Raw genomic sequence first — 19,217 nt, 5'->3', positions numbered from 1 at the left:
CTTTCATTCTAAATGTGTACAATTTGTTGCTTTCGTTTTTCTTGGTCAAAATATATTTTGCTGAAAATGGTGGACACACGTTTTTTTTTTTTTCCTCTTTTCCGATCAGCCTCTTCGCCACAGGCGCCACAAACACCGTGGCGAGAGATTGATGATCGCGGTGATACATCTGTGTCTTCTTCCTGTTGTTGTGCCCTTCAGAGCGGCCAACCTTCGTGAAGCGCCCCGGCAACGTGGTGCTGCTGGCGGACGAGAGCGTGGAGTTCCACTGCGTTGTTCAAGGAGACCCCGTCCCCACCGTCCGCTGGAGGAAAGATGACTCTGACCTACCTAAGGGCAGGTAGCGTACAGAAGCACTCCTCCTTTAAATCACGACGCACACGTGGTGCTTTTCAGCTGCTTGTCTTATCTCTCGAGTCTTTGTGCCCACAGATTTGAAATCCTGGAGGACCACACTCTGATTGTTCGCCAAGTTGCCTCTCCAGATGAGGGCTCCTACACGTGTATGGCAGAGAACATGGTCGGGAAATCTGAAGCATCTGCCACCCTCACCGTACACGGTCAGTACAAATGTCAGATAAGATATCCAACACCTTCTCTTGAAGAAGAGGGTTTTCTTTTTGTTCAAAATTGGAGCGACTCTCAAGTAGCTCTCCCCCCTCTTGTTCTTATAAAACAAGACGTCCGTGCAAATAAATTGTCCGCACCGTTTTTTATTTGCTTCTTTTTAGTGTCCTACAAAATCTGCAACGTTCTCTGCGTCTCGTTAACAGGCGATGCAAATTGCAGCGCTGTGTTTACGGGGGGGAGAGTCTGAGGAAACGTTAACCTGGCCAGGAGAAAACAGAAAAACAGATTCATTTGGTCCGAGCTGTTCTGCCTCAGTGGCACCTTTAGATATGTAAAAGGAGAAGTAAGACAGCTCGTAGACCCGTTCAATTAAACACGTTGCTGTGTCGCTGTGGGTGAAATATACCGAGGCTGGTAGGACTTAATTAAAGATAAGGTAGCAGTGGTTTCTTGCTGGGAAGTGGCATGGTTCCAATTACATTTTCTTCCCTTTTCTCTGCAAACCTTGGAAAAAAAAAAAAAAAAACAGGCTTCAAGGGGTACCAGAGCTGATTTTCTTTGTGGTGAAGGAAAGAAGTGCAGCCAAGTGACAGATCAGTAGTGTTAGTAATTAAAGTGAACAGCAAGGCATCTAAATATATGGATGTCTCGTAATGAAATGGAAAATAAAACTTTAGGTTAAGTTATAGCCACAGCAGAAGTTCCTTTCATAAATGTGCAATATAACTACTAAGTAATACGAGATAATCCTGGGAGTCGGACTTTTTAAATTAGGAAGGTTCCTTTAGAGACGTTACAAACGTTTTTGTGTCTCTTTCCTGAAACGGTTAATTATTTTTTTATCCTTATGTCATCATCAGTATTAATCTAAATTAGCCTCTATGTTTACTAATCCTATACCTTCAGTCATTATTCTCATATTTTAGATTTTGTTTAAATAGAAGAGCTCATCGACCTCCATGTGGTCTTCTGCTGCTGCAGCCTGTCTGCATTGAGGTTAACAGTGTTGTGTGCGTTTAAACAGTGTTTTCTGCTCACCTCGGTTTGCATTGAGCGTTTGTTTGAGCTCCCTCTGCATCATCTCCGCGTTCTCCACCGACCTTTGACGACGACGTATTATTTTGTCCAAACGACGTGCCTTTGTAACTTGTAGTTTCATTTTTTTTGAAAAACTGTAAACCCGAGTGACGGTTGCATGTGAAAGTTGCAGTAGATCAGCAGTTTACTCTGAGCACCCTGTCTGGCAATAGCAACCGTGCCACGTTCAAAGCGACTTAAATCTCCTTTCTTCCCATTCGGATGCTCACTTTGAACTTCAGCAAGTCACATTCACCATTCTGGACGCCTAAAGGCACCACCGTGTGACAGGCAGATTTTCTGTGTTAATAAGTAATTGAACAGGTTAGCTGGTGAGTGCAACATTTTTCTTTTTATGAAGGGCGTACTACCTGCTCTTGTCTTATCTTAAAAGGAAAATAATTAATGAGATCACAAAAGAAAGATCCTGCAATTTATATGCAAGCTTCTGTACGTATATAAGGCAGTAATGTGTTTAAAAAAAAAAAAAAAACCCAGTGCGACTTTCTGAGGCAGTATGGTCATGTTCAACTCCACCCTAATTAAAGAGCATTCAGACTGGCCTTCCACATGTGTACACAGTCATACACATTCAGCTTCAAAGCAGATTGAATGAATTGAGAATGAAACAATTATTTAGCTCTTATTTAAACAAGCAAGACAGATTAACAACAATTTCCTATTTTCAACTGTGGCTTGGCAAATAGCAGGAGCCTTGAGGGAGAGAAGAAAAGAAAATCACATTCTGCGCTTTGCAAAAATGATTTTGTACCCCTTGAACATTTTCACATTTTCTCACAGTACAACCACAGTCGTTAATGTGCTCTCTTTTATTTTTAAGTTGTTGTTTCTTTTTGTTTACAGTTCAAAGACTGAAAAGTTAACGAGTTAATCATTTTCTCTACACATTATCCCTACTGTGAGACATGATGTCTGCAACGTGAAGCTTTCCATCAAATCTCACTGACCAGAGCTAGAACTTTATCAAACATTTTCCGTCACACTACCTATCATATAAAACCTCGAATGCATTAGATACAGAGACATTGAACATTCTCACATTTTGTCACAGACCCTGCAGGGTGCATACTCTTACAAGAGACGGTACATGGTGGAACATTCGTAAGAAATAGTTTAAACCATGATATAGTCGAGGAAAAGTGAGAGATGCAAAGGATGACGGTAAAAGGCAGGTGTGAAAACGATGAGAAGATGCTTAACATAACTCGAGGAAACCCATAAGCTTGGGGTTGGGGGGTTATTTTGTTGTCATCCAGTGAGAAGATGTTGCTGTATGGTCAAGTTCTGCATCACTCATTCCACTGTTCTTTTGTTTCTTCCTTCTCTTCTAGTCGACACGGGTAAGTTGTCTTCCATCCCTCATCCACCATCAGACAGCAACAGGAAATCATGAACCTGTGTCGCTGTTATTCCATCCACCATTACAGTATGTAATGCATAATCTGTGTGGGTAAAAAAAAAAAAAAAGAGCATTTTATATGCACGTAGGGATGCTCTAAAAACACTGAACGATCAAAAGATGTGTTAGGCCGCCAATTAATTAGCGCTTCCCCTCTTCTGCAGTGCCCCCCGCCTTCGCCGTTTGCCCCAGGAACCAGGCGGTGTCGGTGGGCAGGACGGTCACCTTCCAGTGCGAAGCCACGGGCAACCCGCAGCCGGCCATTTTCTGGCAGAGGGAGGGCAGCGAGGTGAGACTGACCCAACCCCCCACCCCTCTTGTTCTGCCATCCCACTAAATCACTGCTCGGTGTAAATAAAGATAACGAGGGGGAGGGAGAGCTTCTAACTGCGATTTGCCTCTCTTCTCCAGAGTCTTCTGTTCTCCTACCAGCCGCCACAGCCCTTCAGCCGTCTGTCTGTCTCCCAAATGGGCAGCTTAACCATTACGGACGTTCAGCGCTCTGACGCGGGCTTCTACATCTGCCAGGCTCTCAACATAGCTGGCAGTGTCATTACTAAAGCTCTGCTAGAAGTTACAGATGGTGAGTAATGGAGAAAGAGGCCAAATGAGACGACTTGCGCTTCGGTCTGCTGATTCTTCATTCGCAGCTCCTTCTATTTTTTTTTTTCCTAATAACTTTGGCAAAAAAAATCGATTGACACGGTTTTGGAAAAGAAAGTGTGTGTTTTAAACTTTGGGTTTTACTTATCAGAGCTTCATCAAAACTCCAATGTTCTACCACCATGTTCTAGCACTATTTAGATTTAACCTCAAAGCACTATGGCGAATATAGATTTCTGCATTACTTGTCAACTACAAAGCATGCAGACCCCTCAGGTCTTCAGAGATCTGCTTACTCGGTGTTTCCTGGACTAGAACTTATCAATGTGATGCATTGTTTTCTTATTTATTTATTTATTTAGTCTTTCTTTCAATGGCCAGTAAAGCAGTTTGGATTGCCTTCCTCCTGGTGCTATACGTAGATAAACATGCCTTGCTTTACCTCAGGTGTACAAAACTCTTATTTAAAAAGCAAACATGATTCCAAGACTTCTGAAACAATGTCCATTGGTCAAATAAAGCTGAATCAGATGTCCTATACACAGCTTGTTTTGGTGAAAACTGAACAAGAATGGTTGGGGGGGGCCTTAAGGTAATGCAACGGCCCAGACGAAGTCCAGATCACCACCCAGTTAAAACTGATCGGTATTTAAGCAAGAGCAAACAACGTTTAATAAACAACGGGATTGTAGAATCTTTTGTGTATTATTCTACACTTCAAGTTTGAATTCAATTCAAGAAGCTCAAGACCAAAAATTATTTACATGAAGGCCTGATTGGTGAAACCCTAGAAGTGAGGGTCAGAGTACTTTCCTCCGAACTGATGTAAGATCCCTTTGAACATTTGCTGACGTTGTTTGTCTTTGTTCCACAGCAGCGAGTAGACGTTTGTGAATGAAGTCTGGTGATTTTGACATATGATGCCATTTATAGGTAGTGTGTAAAAGAGCTCGGAGGGGGGACTCTAATCCAAATCCAACACGATGAAATATCTGTGTTAATTGCTTTCGAAAAACCAATTTATCTGTGCTTGGAGGCTCACACCCCTAATTACACACCTGTGTGAGCACGCATACATGTAACTTGGTGAAATGTACGTGCATTATATTTACGGGAGATAATTGCTTCAGGTTTCAACAGACAGTAAATGGATCCACTTGCGGAGTTATTAAGTGCAACGCTCGCAGTCACGGACGTTTTTTCACGCGCGGCAGGTGTGCGGCGTTTTTACAAAGAGGGATGATGGCCGACTTTTTTTTTTTTCGTTTTTTTGTCATAGATCTGCTCCCTGACTTGTACTTCTCTCGCCTAAATTCCCTCCATCCGAACACATTCCTTTCATCTCCAACTGGAGAGGTGCATTTGTATGGTAATAACGGGCTCACATTACCCCGGGCGCTTTTCAAAGCATCTTTCCATCACTTTTTTTTTTTTTTTTTTTGGGGTGGCGGGGGCGGGAGGAGGAACAGGAGTGTTTTTTATTTTTTTTTATTTATTTAGCTGTCTTAAACCTTCACCCCCACCCACAGGTTTTTTTTTTTTTTAATGTGTGTGAGAGATGGAGCTCTGTTATCTAAGTGGAACTGTTATTAGTTGGGCTTTGCTGTCATGATTGGATCCGGCTCCAGCAGTACCTTCTACCCAATGAATGATTAGTTGCCCTCCGCTGGAGGGGAAAAGTTGATTTCTTTCTCCTCGAAACCCTGCACATCCACCTAAGCCTATTGTTCTCCTGCTTTACCAATTTTCCTCCCAATATCTTTCACATCTTATCTCTTTCTGCCTCCTCTCCACTTCATTTTATTTTCGCTCGTCTCATCTTTCTTACTTTTATAGCTTTCTCTGTTTATAACTTTGACCTTTTTTTTAGCATTAGCTCAATTTCTAATGACCTGCACTTTAGTTTAGTCTTTTTTATTTTTTTACCTCTTTAGGTCTTTTGTTTTAAAAGCGAACAGAGGGAGACGGGAGTGTAGGAGAAAAAGAGCAGACGATAAAAATTTTAATGTGGCACAGTTGATGTTTAATATCTTAACCATGACCTTCTGTACTTATTTTTCTAATATTTAAACAAATCAAATTCTTGTTAAAGACTAGCAGTTAGCAGTCTCTGTGTTTTCCCTTTTCTCTTTCCCTATTTGGTCAAAGTGTGAATGTTGAACGACGGTAGGGCGAATTGTGTCCTTTTCGGTGAACAGACTCGTTCCCTTGAACTAAAGTACTTCATGTAGCATTGACATTTAAATATTCAGCATCATTTTCCATACTTTTGTTATCCTGTAGAAGAGGTTTGGTGAAGCTCTTCTTGTCTCTCAAACCCAACAAATTCAAATACACAATTTTTGATCCATTGTTTGGTTACAAATGAACGTATTGCTGTCTCAAAACCAAAGACATGAGTTGAAATAAACAACTCAGCAGTTTTTTTTGTTGTTTTTTTACGAGGTAAAAAATAAGAGTCTACTTAAGTCCTTATCCATTTATTTTTCTAAACAGGATAAGATACATTGTTCTAGTCAGATGCTTTATTGCTGTGTTTAATGTACAAAGTGAGAAATATTCTCATCGAGTCGATTTTTTTCCCCCACCTTTTCCATTTTTTTTTGTTTTCTCACAGCTGGATCAGAGCACCCCCCTCCCGTCATCCGCCAGGGTCCCGTCAATCAGACGGTTCCCGTTGACAGCACGGTAGTATTGGGTTGCCAAACTGTTGGCGCTCCGCCTTCCACTGTCCACTGGAAGAAGGACGGCATAGTGGTCTCTCCGGTGGATTCTCGGATGTCCCTAACAGAAACAGGGTCACTGAAGATCCACTATGCAAAGGTAAGGCCCAAAGTGCAATAGCAATTGCGAAGACCAGGCTTGTCGCCATGTCAACCGGTTAACTTGCGCACCTGAATCTTTTTCTCGTCAGCTGGGCGATTCAGGGTTCTACACATGTGTTGCTTCTAGTCCGAGTGGAGAGGCTTCCTGGACTGCGTATCTGCAAGTGGAAGGTGTTTTATTCATACGCAGGGATTTTATTCTTCCTCCTGAGGATTACTGTAAAGTTCACACTTTGGTAAATTTGTTGCGCTCTCTGTGGCAGAGTTTGGCGTTGTTGTCCAGTCCGGTCATCCGAAAGATTCCCACCTGATTCCTGGTGCTCCGTCTAAACCTGAAGTTTCTGATGTTAGCCGGACGTCTGTCACGCTGTCATGGAAATCCAGCCCTAATCCTGGCGTAGCGCCCACATCCTACTTAATTGAAGCATTCAGGTTAGATATATTTGTGCTCTTTTTGAATTCACATCATATTTTGTTATATGTATGTATCCTATTTGATTTCTCCTCGTCTTTCTGCAGCTATACGTTAGGAAACAGATGGGTGACATTAGCAGAGCATGTGAAGACTGAGTCCCATGTTCTGACTAATCTGAAACCTGGAACTGTTTATCTCTTCATGGTCAGAGCCAGTAATGTTTATGGCCTTAGTGATCCCAGTCCAATCTCTGACTCAGTCAGAACTCAAGGTAAGTGTAAGGCCTCAATTTTCACTTCGCTTCTAGCAAACACCTTAAACTTCACAGAAACGTTTCATTTCAGATACTCGCTTGATATTAGCGGGTAAAGTATTCAAATTCTTTAAACTTTTTATTTTTATAACCGCAAAGTTTGATGTGTTTGATTTTTTTGACATCAGACCAAGACAGAGTAGCGCAAAGTTGTGAAGTGGCAGTAAAGTCATACATCATTTTCAAAGCTTTTTACAAATAAAAATATCAAAATGATGTTCTGAATTCAAACCCCTTTGTTTTTATACCCCCAAATAAAATCCAGGGCGACCAACTGCATATTTAACTTGTAATATTTGCAATGGTTTAAAGCCCTCTGACATACTGGCGACCCGTCCAGGTTGTACTCCACCTCTCTAGTCAAAGTCCAAACCACCGTGGCATGACTTGAACCACACGAACAAATGACTAAACGTGTTATGTTTTTAAATTTGTACTTGTTTTTAATGATTTTGTGGACGTGGTTTGCAATTCAGGGCCACCGTTGGCAAAGTGCTGCGTATACAGACGATTTCCATCGAGCCTGACTGATCTTGAACTGCCCTGCAAAGATAGCAGCGACATAACCCCGAAAAACATTCTGCTTTTCAGATTTTTATTTGTGAAAAGTTCTGAAAACCCATCTAAAATTTTCCTTCCAATTTATTGCCATGCCATTATTTTTTATACATATGTGTTGGTCTTTCCCATAAAATCCCACACTTCTAAAATGTTTAGTGTTTAACATTTTTCCTTTGCTCCACACACAGACAGCTCCTCCACCATGCAGGGGGTGGACCACCGTCACATCCAGAGAGAACTGGGAGATGTTTTGATCCACCTACACACACCGACAGTCCTGTCGTCTTCAGCTGTCCGGGTCCACTGGATGGTGAGTTCATCATGTTGGCCGTACTGCAGATAGATGCCCTCACTGCTCCCAGAATTAAGACAAATGAGACAAAAAGTCAAACACGATCACGTCTTTTGTTTTTGGGTCAATAGCCAGCCTCGGAAAATAAGAGTTGCTGATAGATTAGCGACCGCACTTTCATCAGATATGAAACTAAGTTGTGGTTAGTGTCAGCAGCGTTGTCTACTGTGTTGAAAGAAATTATAAATATACTCTGTTATACATTATGTGCTGCTAAGATGATAGAGAGTTGTTTTAGCGAGGCAACAAATGAATTGGTCTTTGTTACCCATTGAGTTTAGCTTCATACAGATACAACTATGCCAGCAGCATTTTTCTGTGTGGGTGTCTGCTCAGAAATTCTTTCAGGCACCCTTTGCCAAAAATCATGCGGTTTGAACGGAAAGTGCTTAGTTGTCTTTTTGCTTGTTTTTCTCAAACCATGCTGAGTGGAAACTATTAATGACCTCAGATTGTGGTTTGCACAGAGAATTCACATTTCATCTGTGGAAGTTAATAGGAGAAGTAGGGTTACTAAGCTTTAATACATCCTTCCTACGGGATGTTTAGCGCAAACCAAGACTTGCACTGGTTTCGCATTTAAAGGCACACACACATATTATATGATGCACTTATTAATTTATATGTTTATAAGGATGTGTGAATTTTATTGTTTGAGCTATCACTCTTGAGTCTGTTCATGTGCCTTGAAATTGCCTCTCGGGGGGTAAATAACTACTTGAATTGAATGGGTCCTAGGTGGAACAGCAGTCCCCTTACATCCAGGGCTACAAGGTGCTTTACAGGGTATCCGCGGAGCACGGGCAGCCGGAATCGCAGTGGGCTGTTCTGGAGGTGCGTGCCCTGCCGGAGGACGGGGTGGTGATCAGTCAGCTAAAGAAGGGATGCATCTACGAGTTCAAAGTGCGACCTTTCTTTGATGAGTTCCAAGGAGCTGACAGTGAGGTGAAGGTTGTCAGGACATTGGAAGAAGGTAATTTTTTAGTTTTTTCTTAGAACAGTTTCTTTAAATATAGGTGAGAAAGTCCAGCTGGAGCTACAGAGCCTTGCAAAGTACTCATACGTCCTGAATTTTCTCACACATTGCAGCTACAAAACTTCAAGATTTTATGAGACAGACGAACACAGGGTTACGTAAAATGGCGAAGTAGAAGGAAAACGAAAATCTCAAAAGTGAGTTAAAAGAAAGTACTTTGTAGAAGTACATTTTGCTGCAATTACATCCCTCTTCCATTGATTGTGTGTTGCTATCAACCTTGGATGTCTAAAGGCTGACATTTTTTGCCCATGGTTCTTTCAATACTCGGTGGAAGTGGATGGAGAGCGTCTGTAGACAGAAGTTTTCCAACCTTGTTTTGATGCAAACTTTTCCATAGTACCTCTGCCTGTGTCTCTCCAGCCTATTGTCCCTCCTACATGACTTATGAGAAACTTCAGACTGGATTTTGTCTGATTTTATTTCATCAATGGCTCTCTTCTTGCCACTTTTCCATAAAGGCCTGATATTGAGAGAAAGGAAAATCGTCAGTCAACAGATGTTCTTGCCTAAGCTCTTCCAGACCTACCATTGGCCTTCTGACCGTTTCTTTGATAAATCCTTTAAGTTGAGGTGACTGGTCGTGTTTCGGTAGCTTTACAGTAGTGTCACACTCTTTCCATTTTTCAGAAGACAGATTTAACATTAGCCTGTGCTGCTAAGATGGCAGCACAAGCTATCATCTTAGCCTGTAAGCTTTTAGCACAGGCTAACTCTTCTTTATACGTCTCTACTGCTAGATCTCCAGTTTGTTAATTAGTCTCAGTTTTGCCATTTGTTCACAATTAAATCACACATTGGTGGGTTATATTTACTTATTAGCTTATGGTTGGGTTTAAGATTACCTTAAAGTTTATTTATCAGAAGTTGTGTAGATTATTTGTGCGATGATCGTAACAAATATTATCACAGTTTCTAGTTGTAATGTGGCAAACTGATTAAGTTCAATGTGTATGAACACTATTGCAAGGCTCAGTAAATATTTGTGTTATTAAAAACAAATCCTGTTGCAATAGAGAAATGATGCATTGCTTTATTCAGTGCAAAACCATATCAGGTAAGTCTTCCTTCATGTGCCTGTTGCCAAGTGTGTGTATTCCTGTTTTAGCCCCGAGAAGAGCTCCCCAGGGTGTTACAGTCACGAAGAGCGATGCCAATGGGACTGCTATCCTTGTTTCCTGGAAGCCACCTCCAGAGGGGGGAGAGGACGGAATCATTCAGGAATACAAGGTCTAAAAATACCACAGCTCAAATCTGTTCTGGTTCTTTTTTTTATTATTTTGTCTCACTGTGTTGTTGAGTGTGTCCCTCTGGCAAACATCGTCATCTTGTCACTGCGTTTTCCACAGATCTGGTGCCTGGGTAACGAGAGCCGCTACCATGTGAATCAGTCGGTGGATGGGTCAACCTTCTCTGTGCTCATTCCCAGTCTGGCTCCAGGAATTCGCTACAGCGTAGAAGTTGCAGCAAGCAACGGTGCCGGGCCGGGAGTCAAGAGCGATGTGGCGTTCTTTCAATTAGGTAATTGTTCCCTCTGAACGGGACAGCAGACTGCTGGGTGGCGTTTAGTTTGAAGTTTCTGTTCCTCTCGTTCTTTTTTTTAATATTAAATCCACTTGGTTGTCAATAACTTCTGGATAGCTTTCACATTTTTATTTTTATTTTTTCTACATATACAACTCTTTCCGTACTCACGTTCAAGCCTGTCCTCCTGCTTTTTATTGGTCAGATTCTGCCGGCCAGATGATGGACATCAGCGACAAAAGAGGCACCTTGTCCCAGATCTCAGAGGTGGTGAAGCAGCCGGCTTTTATCGCAGGCATTGGCGCCACCTGCTGGCTCATCCTCATGATTTTCAGCGTGTGGCTGTACCGTCATCGCAAGAAGAGGAGTGGCCTCAGCAGCACATACACCGGCATCCGGAAGGGTGTGTTCCCGTGTCCCCTCACCGTTTTAGCTCATGAAATAATTTGCAGAGACTCGGGATATTAAAGTATATTACTATTTGGAGTGCCTGTATTGAATAATATTATAATTAGGGTGGCCATCAAACACTGACATTTTGCCACCACACAACACACAAGTCATCATTGCAATTATATTGAGGGAACTCTTCCTGGTGATAAGCAAATGAAGATCAAAGGGGGAAAATGGTCTCTGGTCTAATCATCCTTTGACATATTTGCATTCCAGGCAGTGTCGACATTCGGTGGCCTTTAATCGCATATTTGTAAAGCGCCATTTTGCCAGTGCACCACAGTGTTTAGAGGTAAAGAGCTTGTCAAGCTGCCAAGCTTAAATCTGCCACAGTGTTTCTGCTGTCTGTCAGGCTGCCCCCTTCATTAACCTTCACCTGGAGACTCAAATTGAAAAGACAAGCAGCATTTGCAAATGAGGCTCATAGCTTATATTTAAAAGCACACGTCAAGTGATCTGTCCAGAGCACTCAGCAGTCTATATCTTTAATAAAAGAGTAGTTTTTATTATTATTATTATTATTATTATTATTATTATTATTATTTTATGGTTTTACTAATTTTTTCCTCGCTCATTTTTCTCCACAGTCCCATCTTTTACGTTTACACCTACAGGTATGTACTTTATAGCCTGATAAATGAATCCTATTCATTCTAAAGATGCACTGACTTGGGATTTTACGACGAACTTCCAATACCGATTTCGGGTGGCGACCCGTTGATGCCAGTTTTAGCCTAATCTGATTTCTGTTTAGGATTAGGAAATAAATATGTTTTATTTTTTATTTTTTTAAACTTTCTGGGTAAACTGATAACCAGCTCATGCAGCCAATAGGATCTTTTAAAGCTTTAAAGTTCAAACTGATGAAAATTGATTTCTGATTTATGTTTGTTTTCTCTAAATAAAATGAAGAGAGGCAATCAGAATTATAAGGAGCTCATTTTACGCAAGGAATAACATAAACGTGCACAGTAGATTGTCTAGTCGTAACCTGGTCTATCAGCACAATAATACTGGTTATCCTGACTAAATTACTGTACCGAAATGAGTAAATGCAATGAAGATAAGCTAAACACAAATCTATTAAAGAAAAGAAAGCATGTATTGAAGTGTGCAGACTTGACTTCACATTTTTTCCCCACTGTCTCTGCCTGCTGTTCATGGCTGTCTTCACTGTTGGCACTTTCTCTTTTATTTTTCATCAAGGTTGAACGTCTTTTTTCTTTTTTCTTTGCTTTTGTCTTCTCAGTGGCATATCAAAGAGGAGACACTGTGTGCGGAGCTGGCAGGTGACTGATATTTTTGTCCCATTGTTGTTACACGAGGAAATGCCAGTTACCCTGCAGAACCGCTAGGGGGAGATGTCTTCCCACGCTCGAAGTGGTCTCAGCCGCTCGCTCCGTTATAGTATAGCATAAACAATATCAGTGGGTTTTAGATTGACGGCGCTGTGATCCTCCTTGTTGCAGGCCTGTCCCTCTCAGCATGGGCGAGCCTCTGAACCAGCTGTGGCTGCCAGACAACTGGCCAAACGCATGTGCCAATCATAAGGACTGCAGCATCAACTGCTGCAATAATGGCAACGGCACCAGTGACAGCAACATGACAACATACAGCCGACCAGGTTAGAGCAAAACAAAAACACACCTCATAGCTCACATAGACGCTTCTGAAATACAGCCTCTATTACTAATAAAACACCAACACCTTGCAGCAATGCTTGAAGATTTATAGCCTCTCGTGCCATTGCTTTGTTCATGTGCTGCTTTGTTTCTCCTCCTCAGCTGACTGCATTGCCAACTATGGAAACCACCCAGAAAACAAGCAGGGGGGACAGCTTGGTTCTGAGACCCCCATATACAGCGACGTGAATCTCTCCAGCAAACTCACTGAGATTAAGACGTTCAACAACTCCAACTTTTGCTACACGAGCCCGGGAGGCGACTCGTCGGGCACGTACGAGCCCATACCGTATGCCACCACGCAGCTCATACAGGCCAACATTAAAAACAAGGCTGCCGCCGCCGCCGCCGCCGGCTGTGCAGCCGAGCCCCCGGACATACCCTGCTGGAAGCAGCCGCCCAACCTGCCGCCGATACCCAAAGAGATGGCAGCGCTGATGCAGCACAGCACAGCCGAGCAGCGCTGTAACGGTACGTAGCAAATCAAATGTTCTGTGCTTTGTATAAATTTCAAAATTTACACAAAAGATGTCTCCAGATCTGCAGGGAAGCGAGGGTATGATCCACCCCAAGACGATGCCGTACAACCAGACCCGCGACCACAGCACAGGAGGCTCCCATCAGAGCTCCGACAGAGGCAGCAGCACCTCAGGTGAGGGCATCACCCGTCCTAACGCGCCGTGTCAATATCGACGAGAGAACCAGCCTGCGTTTACTTCCAGCGTGTTCCTTTCTCAGGGAGTCAAAATCAAAGGAAAGGAATGCGGGCCCAGAAGATTCCCAAACACAATGCGGTGAACTGGGGGGACGCCGTGTCCGATCCTCATCCCAACGCCTGGGGCTGCGACGAGTACAGCCTGCCCATGGAGAGGAGGTACGAAAAAAGGCAAAAGACGCAGCGCGTGTTTCTTTGATGCAGCAGCTTCATAGTAACTTATACAAGTCATGTTCAACAATAAATGTAACGACCTGTTGCCGCAGCAACAGCTGTAAATCTTTTGTCTGTCCTTACCAGCTTCGTACATCTAGAAGCTGACGTTTTACACATTCTTCACTAAACATCTCCAGCTTACTTGGGTTTAAGTTTGGACTTTGATTATGCCATTCTGAGACATTACTAGGCTTTGATCCACAGCATTCTGTTGTATCTCTAGCTGTCTCTAATGGGGTTTCCTTTCATTATTTCCCAGTGTACCATTTTCTCTTCACCTGGGTACTCCCACTGCATGATGCTGCAACCACCGTGTTTTACTATAGCGACAGTGAATGTAACACTCAGTTTTTTTTTATATGAAATCTTTTTTCTTCCACCTCACATGTTATGGGTCATTTTAATGCCCCAAAAGTTTAAGGCTTAGGCAACGATATGATAAAATGGGGTTGAAATTTTAGTTGGCGTCCTTGCTCAGTTGGAGGTTACCGCCAATGACTGCAGCCTGCTTGATATGTTGCTGTGGCAACCGTCAAGTCTGCTTTAGCTGCCTGGTATGATAAATACTTGGTATATTTGGAGCTATTTCTAGAAAATCTGGTTATATATATATTTAAAAAAAGCTGAGCTTATTTCCAAATCCAATAATCACTGTGTATTTTTCAGAAACCGTTTCCGACTGTCACTCCACCTCACTGGTTTAAGATTCTACCTTGTCTTTTCCATAATTATTCTTACCAGCTTTGATCCAGAGGAGAGACTGGACAGCTGCCCCACTCCCCCAGTCAGAGGAGTACCCTCATCAACTACTGAAGCGTCCTGCAGCGGCGTACCCGCCGCTCCACCGCAGGGAGACCTTAGCAACGGCCTGCAGGATGGAGCCGAACACCTCGCTCACACCTACTGCTCAATACTGGACACAGACGGACCGGAGGAGAACGAGGAGGAGGCCGACGAGGAGACGGAGGCCGCGCTGGCGGAAGATCTTTACAGCCAATCCCAGCACCACCTGAAGCACAAGCAGCAGCAGCACCACGTCTCTCCGCACAAACTGCTCCTGCAAGGTCTGGAGCAGACGCCGGCCTCCAGCACCGGGGATCTGGACAGATCGGTCACAGGGTCTATGGTCAACAGCTGGGGCTCGGCGTCTGAGGATAACATCTCGTCAGGCAGGTCCAGCGTCGTGAGCACCTCGGAGGGCTCTTTCTTCACAGACGGCGATTTCAACCAGGCTGTCGCTTCTTCCAGGGATATTGTAGGCCTGCGCATGTGCAGGTACCCAGAGGTGCCAGGTGAGACAGATGTGTGGTTTGTCCTCAATACACCTCCTGTTTTTTGTTTTGTTTTGTTTTGTTTTTCCTTTCACTTTATAATATGACTTTATGTCTGTCCAAGTCTAGGACAGTAGGCAACGTAAATGTCAAAGTAGGGTCGCAGACTTCTGGCAACAAAAGCAGGCAATACCAAAACCAGTCTTTTTTTGTCAAATCTTCAGTTTTGAGCAATAGATCTTCAACTCTACTTCAAAAATAAAAAGAAAATATCTATCTATCTATTTAAAAGGGGTTAGTTATGTTACATAATCATCAGAAACCTACCTGGAGTGTTGCTTTGATTCTTTCTGCATGTTTGAGAGATCCTTTAGTCTCCCGTGGCAACCATTCACCTGTGCACAACATGTTGAGGGGGACCGAGGATGGAGCTCCTCCTCACAGCTGCTGTTTCCAAGCTTTAACATTCGGCAACACCCACACTCAGCTCCTTCAGACTAGCCAGCAGCAGTTAGCAAACACCCGGTGGAACTGCATGTCTGCTGAGCTCATTATATGAGCTACTTCTCAATTAAACGCTGGTAAAAACATTGTTGAAACATTAATAGAGGGGCAATGTTGTGATGACTTCCTGAAGGCAGAGTGTTGGGAAGAGCAGGATGTTCTTAAAGAAACAGAGGCCCAATTCAAAGAGATTAAGTTGCAAATTTTGTCTATAATAATGATAATAATATATTTTATTTATAACGCCTTTAAATTAAATTGAGATCTGAAAGGGCGTATTCACACTCTGATGATGACGCCAGTGGATTGGAGCCATGGCTGCCCTGGGGCAATGTGGCTGGAAAGCACATAACCCCGGCCTTTTAAGAAAATGTCCAAAATTACTGTGTGCAGTTTAATCTTTTGTGTCTAACTAGAGTTTGTCATGAATTCAGGTCGGCGGCACCAGCGAGCAAGCAGCCCCATGTCGACGGACAGCAACATGAGTCCTGCGATAACACACAAACGGCCCAGACGCCATAAACCAAACCAGTCTGGACAACAGGACTACCAATCCAAAGATATCTTCAGCGACGGTAAAGTCACGAGAAACCATGAAATTTGCTGCTGCGTACATCTCCGGCAGCGCTAACAGGGTCGCTCGCTTTGTTCTGCTTTTTCCCCAGACTCTTGCATGCCTCTAAATTTCACGAACCAGATGTCCCACGACGACCACAAAGCGAGGGGGGCGACTCTGCCTCGGATGGGCTCCGGGCAGGGCCGGGCCAGACGAGGCAGCGCCGGGACTCACAGGGCCAGAGACGGAGCGACCGAGCAGAGAGAGAGTCAAGAAATGGACAAGGTTCCACAGGGGGCTAAAGGAAACAACAACCGACAGCATTCAGGTACGGAAGAAGTTACACCGTTACTGGAATATTTTTAATACTGTTATAAGCCTGGCGGGCCACCAGGCTAAGCATAGCTTTTTTTTTTTTTTTTTTTAAAGTCTTTTTAAAATCTTTGCATTTTTTAAGACTTTATAGTTGATGTTCAGGTGTTAATCTTCCAATCTTCCAGTAACACATGATTATCAAGTTTCCTGTCAACTTTAAACATTTTTTAACTCAAAAACACGACGGGCCGCTGGATGAATGTCTGCCCTCACAGCCAACCACCGGGGCTTAGCAAAAACTTTCTGGGGAAACCTTGACATATATTCTGTCAAAGTTGTTCACAGTGCTGTTCAATAATCATTCAGAATGTGGTAGAAAAACACAAAAAAGTGCAAAACTGTGAGGTGGAGAGAGGGAAAAAGGTTTATATTTCCCCTTTTTACATTTTACCAGTAAAAATGTAAAAAGTGTAGCATGAAAATTACAGTCTGCCCACTTTACTTTGATACCCCAAGATACAATCGATTGTAACCAACTGCCTTAAGAGGTCCCCTAATTAGTAAACAGAGTTCACCTTTGTGTGATTGTCGTTTATTCCATATATCTGGCCTTTATGGAAGAATGGAAAGAAAAAACGCCTTGTGAAGCATCTCAAAGTCGATGAGTCATATGCAGACATCCAATTGTTTTAATTTCCCACATGCTTGTTTGTCTTTATGCCTCTTCTTCAGAATTCGGGGACGTGCTTTTGTACAGTCGTCCGTCTTTCCCGTCAGGCCAGCCTCAGAGGGAGTCGGGCTGCAATCCATCAAACTTTCAGGCATGTGGAGGCTCAAGGTCCAAACAGGGAGAGCAGGCCATCCTCACAGAACAGGTGGAAGAGGTAAGTATGAACAAGGCTGTTTTCCATGGACTGAAGCTCCACTCAAACTGAAATACACGTGTCTGTTTTTATCCTCATAGTTCCTAAAGAGGTAAGAAGCATCGGGAGCTCCAGAGGAATATACTACAGCTGGACTTGTGGCTTTTAAAATGTGGACATAAACTCTGAAAATACTGCACAACATCCTTTTCTACTTTGAATTTCACATTTGGTGTTAAAAAAAAAAAATGCTCTCATATTAAATGGTGGACTTGTTTTTTCTTTTCTTTTTTTTTTTCTTAATGACCAGCATTCAGGTCCTTGAACTGCTGGCTCCTTTGAAAATATAACGAATGCACAGTGGATGGCGGAGATGAGCGGGGTGTTGTCGCTCGACGCGGTTTGTGTGATATTTGTTCGTCCGTCGTCTTGTTCTTTCTCTAACTAAACTGCGGTCATTATCAGCCATCTTGTAAATTGTTTACTGCCACAGAAGTGCTTCAGATTTTTATATAACAGTTTTAATGTTTTTGTTTTGTTAATTAAGTGATGTACATTTTTGTCTCTGTATTTTTTTTTGTTGTTCTACTTTGGTTATGAAAGCACAATCACTTAATTTTATTTGAATTCAGTGTTGAATGAATTTTAACCAGGAGGAAATCAGCTGTCGGGAGTCCCGTTAATCATTTTTATCACTTTACGTCAGGCTGAGAAAAAGATTTAAGAATTGTGATGTGCATTGAGTTGTGTGCTTTTCGGCTGCTTTCATTCAAATTTGAGCTATCTTTGTTGTGTGTACTGGGAGAATTGCATGCAGATTCGAAGCGAAGGACGTTGTTTTTTTGTTTTTTTTTCTAAATAAGTCTGTGCTATGCCCTTTATTTGGCAATATATAAAAAAAGAATAGTCATGGACTGGTTCCATTTCTTGATTTCAGTGCTGAGTTCATTAAATTCTGTATCCCCTTAGCTTTTGGCAACAAATACAGGAGTAGGGCTGGACAATAAATCACCAATTATAATGCAGAAATGCCTTACAAGCACATTTCATGCTCACATCTGCTCATAATTAAACTGTGAATGTTGGCAAAACAAACATTGTATTTGCTCGTTAATATTAAACAAATATGTTGTTCTGACTTAGTCGTAAATGCACCCACACCGCCTTCCAGAAGTATTCGCAGCCCTCGAACTTTTTCACATTTTTCAACCTTTTTTGTTGCGAAGACTTGAATGTAGCTCATTCAAATCCTGTGGGAGGGTTCCCTGTCTCCGATGAAGCAATGCATCCCCACAGCATGACGCTCCATCTCCCATGTTTTGCAGCGGGGACAGGTTGCTAGCTTAGCTGGACGGTTGTGTTTTGAAACTCTCAAAGCCTGGAATATTTCAATTCCTCCTTCAGATTTTTATTTTTTTTTCAAAGTTTGTAGCTGTAGCTTGACATATAGTGGGAATGGCAATGTGGCAGCAGTTAAATTACAAACAGTCTAGTAACGTCACTTTCAATAGTTTTTGAGCTTATTTAGTTTAAGCTTTCACACTGAAACGTGTAGCCAAACAAAGCTGCTACTCGCTGAGCTGTGTGGAAAAGCTTACTGCTCAACAGGAACTCTGAATTAAGACGGTGTGATAAATGAGCGAGTGAAGGGTTTTACTTTTGAAGCCTATGGTGGCTCGTCAAGCATTGTTTCAAATTAGGATCATGGGCTTTTTGGCAGCCGTTCAGTATCTGACTTGATGAAGCACGATCAGCTCTTTCCTAATGAAAACATCTCCCACCCTGCTCAGCACATGCTGCCTCTCAACTCAAGTATCGAAAACTACTTTAACAAGCGAGGAACAACCCAATAATTCACTAAGACGCACAAATCACTACCAGCTCTTCTCTTTGTTTGCTCAATAAATTCCTTTATAGTTTTGTTGTTGGTTTTTTTAACTGTTAAA

General features: G+C 42.6%; 1 protein-coding gene across 1 annotated transcript in view; it reads left to right on the top strand.

Moving 5' to 3' along the window:
- Positions 1-18,366, top strand: part of LOC106914847 (roundabout homolog 1-like) — an 84,572-nt gene extending 66,206 nt beyond the window's left edge. The window contains 24 exon segments of the mRNA XM_088012491.1: positions 202-340; positions 433-560; positions 3,232-3,356; positions 3,479-3,650; positions 6,288-6,493; positions 6,585-6,666; positions 6,759-6,927; positions 7,015-7,181; positions 7,973-8,094; positions 8,875-9,109; positions 10,281-10,402; positions 10,522-10,693; positions 10,902-11,099; positions 11,737-11,763; positions 12,399-12,438; positions 12,619-12,773; positions 12,934-13,303; positions 13,305-13,483; positions 13,570-13,705; positions 14,504-15,054; positions 15,972-16,112; positions 16,203-16,421; positions 17,141-17,292; positions 17,373-18,366. Coding sequence (XP_087868617.1) covers positions 202-340; positions 433-560; positions 3,232-3,356; positions 3,479-3,650; positions 6,288-6,493; positions 6,585-6,666; positions 6,759-6,927; positions 7,015-7,181; positions 7,973-8,094; positions 8,875-9,109; positions 10,281-10,402; positions 10,522-10,693; positions 10,902-11,099; positions 11,737-11,763; positions 12,399-12,438; positions 12,619-12,773; positions 12,934-13,303; positions 13,305-13,483; positions 13,570-13,705; positions 14,504-15,054; positions 15,972-16,112; positions 16,203-16,421; positions 17,141-17,292; positions 17,373-17,387 — 4,022 coding nt within the window. The 3' untranslated portion in view covers positions 17,388-18,366.
- Positions 18,367-19,217: the final 851 nt, after the last annotated feature.

The sequence above is a fragment of the Poecilia mexicana genome, unplaced genomic scaffold, assembly GCF_051168715.1.
Source record: "Poecilia mexicana isolate PSO_F unplaced genomic scaffold, ASM5116871v1 scaffold_14, whole genome shotgun sequence".
NCBI classification, from domain to species: domain Eukaryota; kingdom Metazoa; phylum Chordata; class Actinopteri; order Cyprinodontiformes; family Poeciliidae; genus Poecilia; species Poecilia mexicana.
The sequence above is the reverse complement of the archived record's forward strand: the minus strand, read 5'-3'. Positions and strand labels throughout refer to the sequence as shown.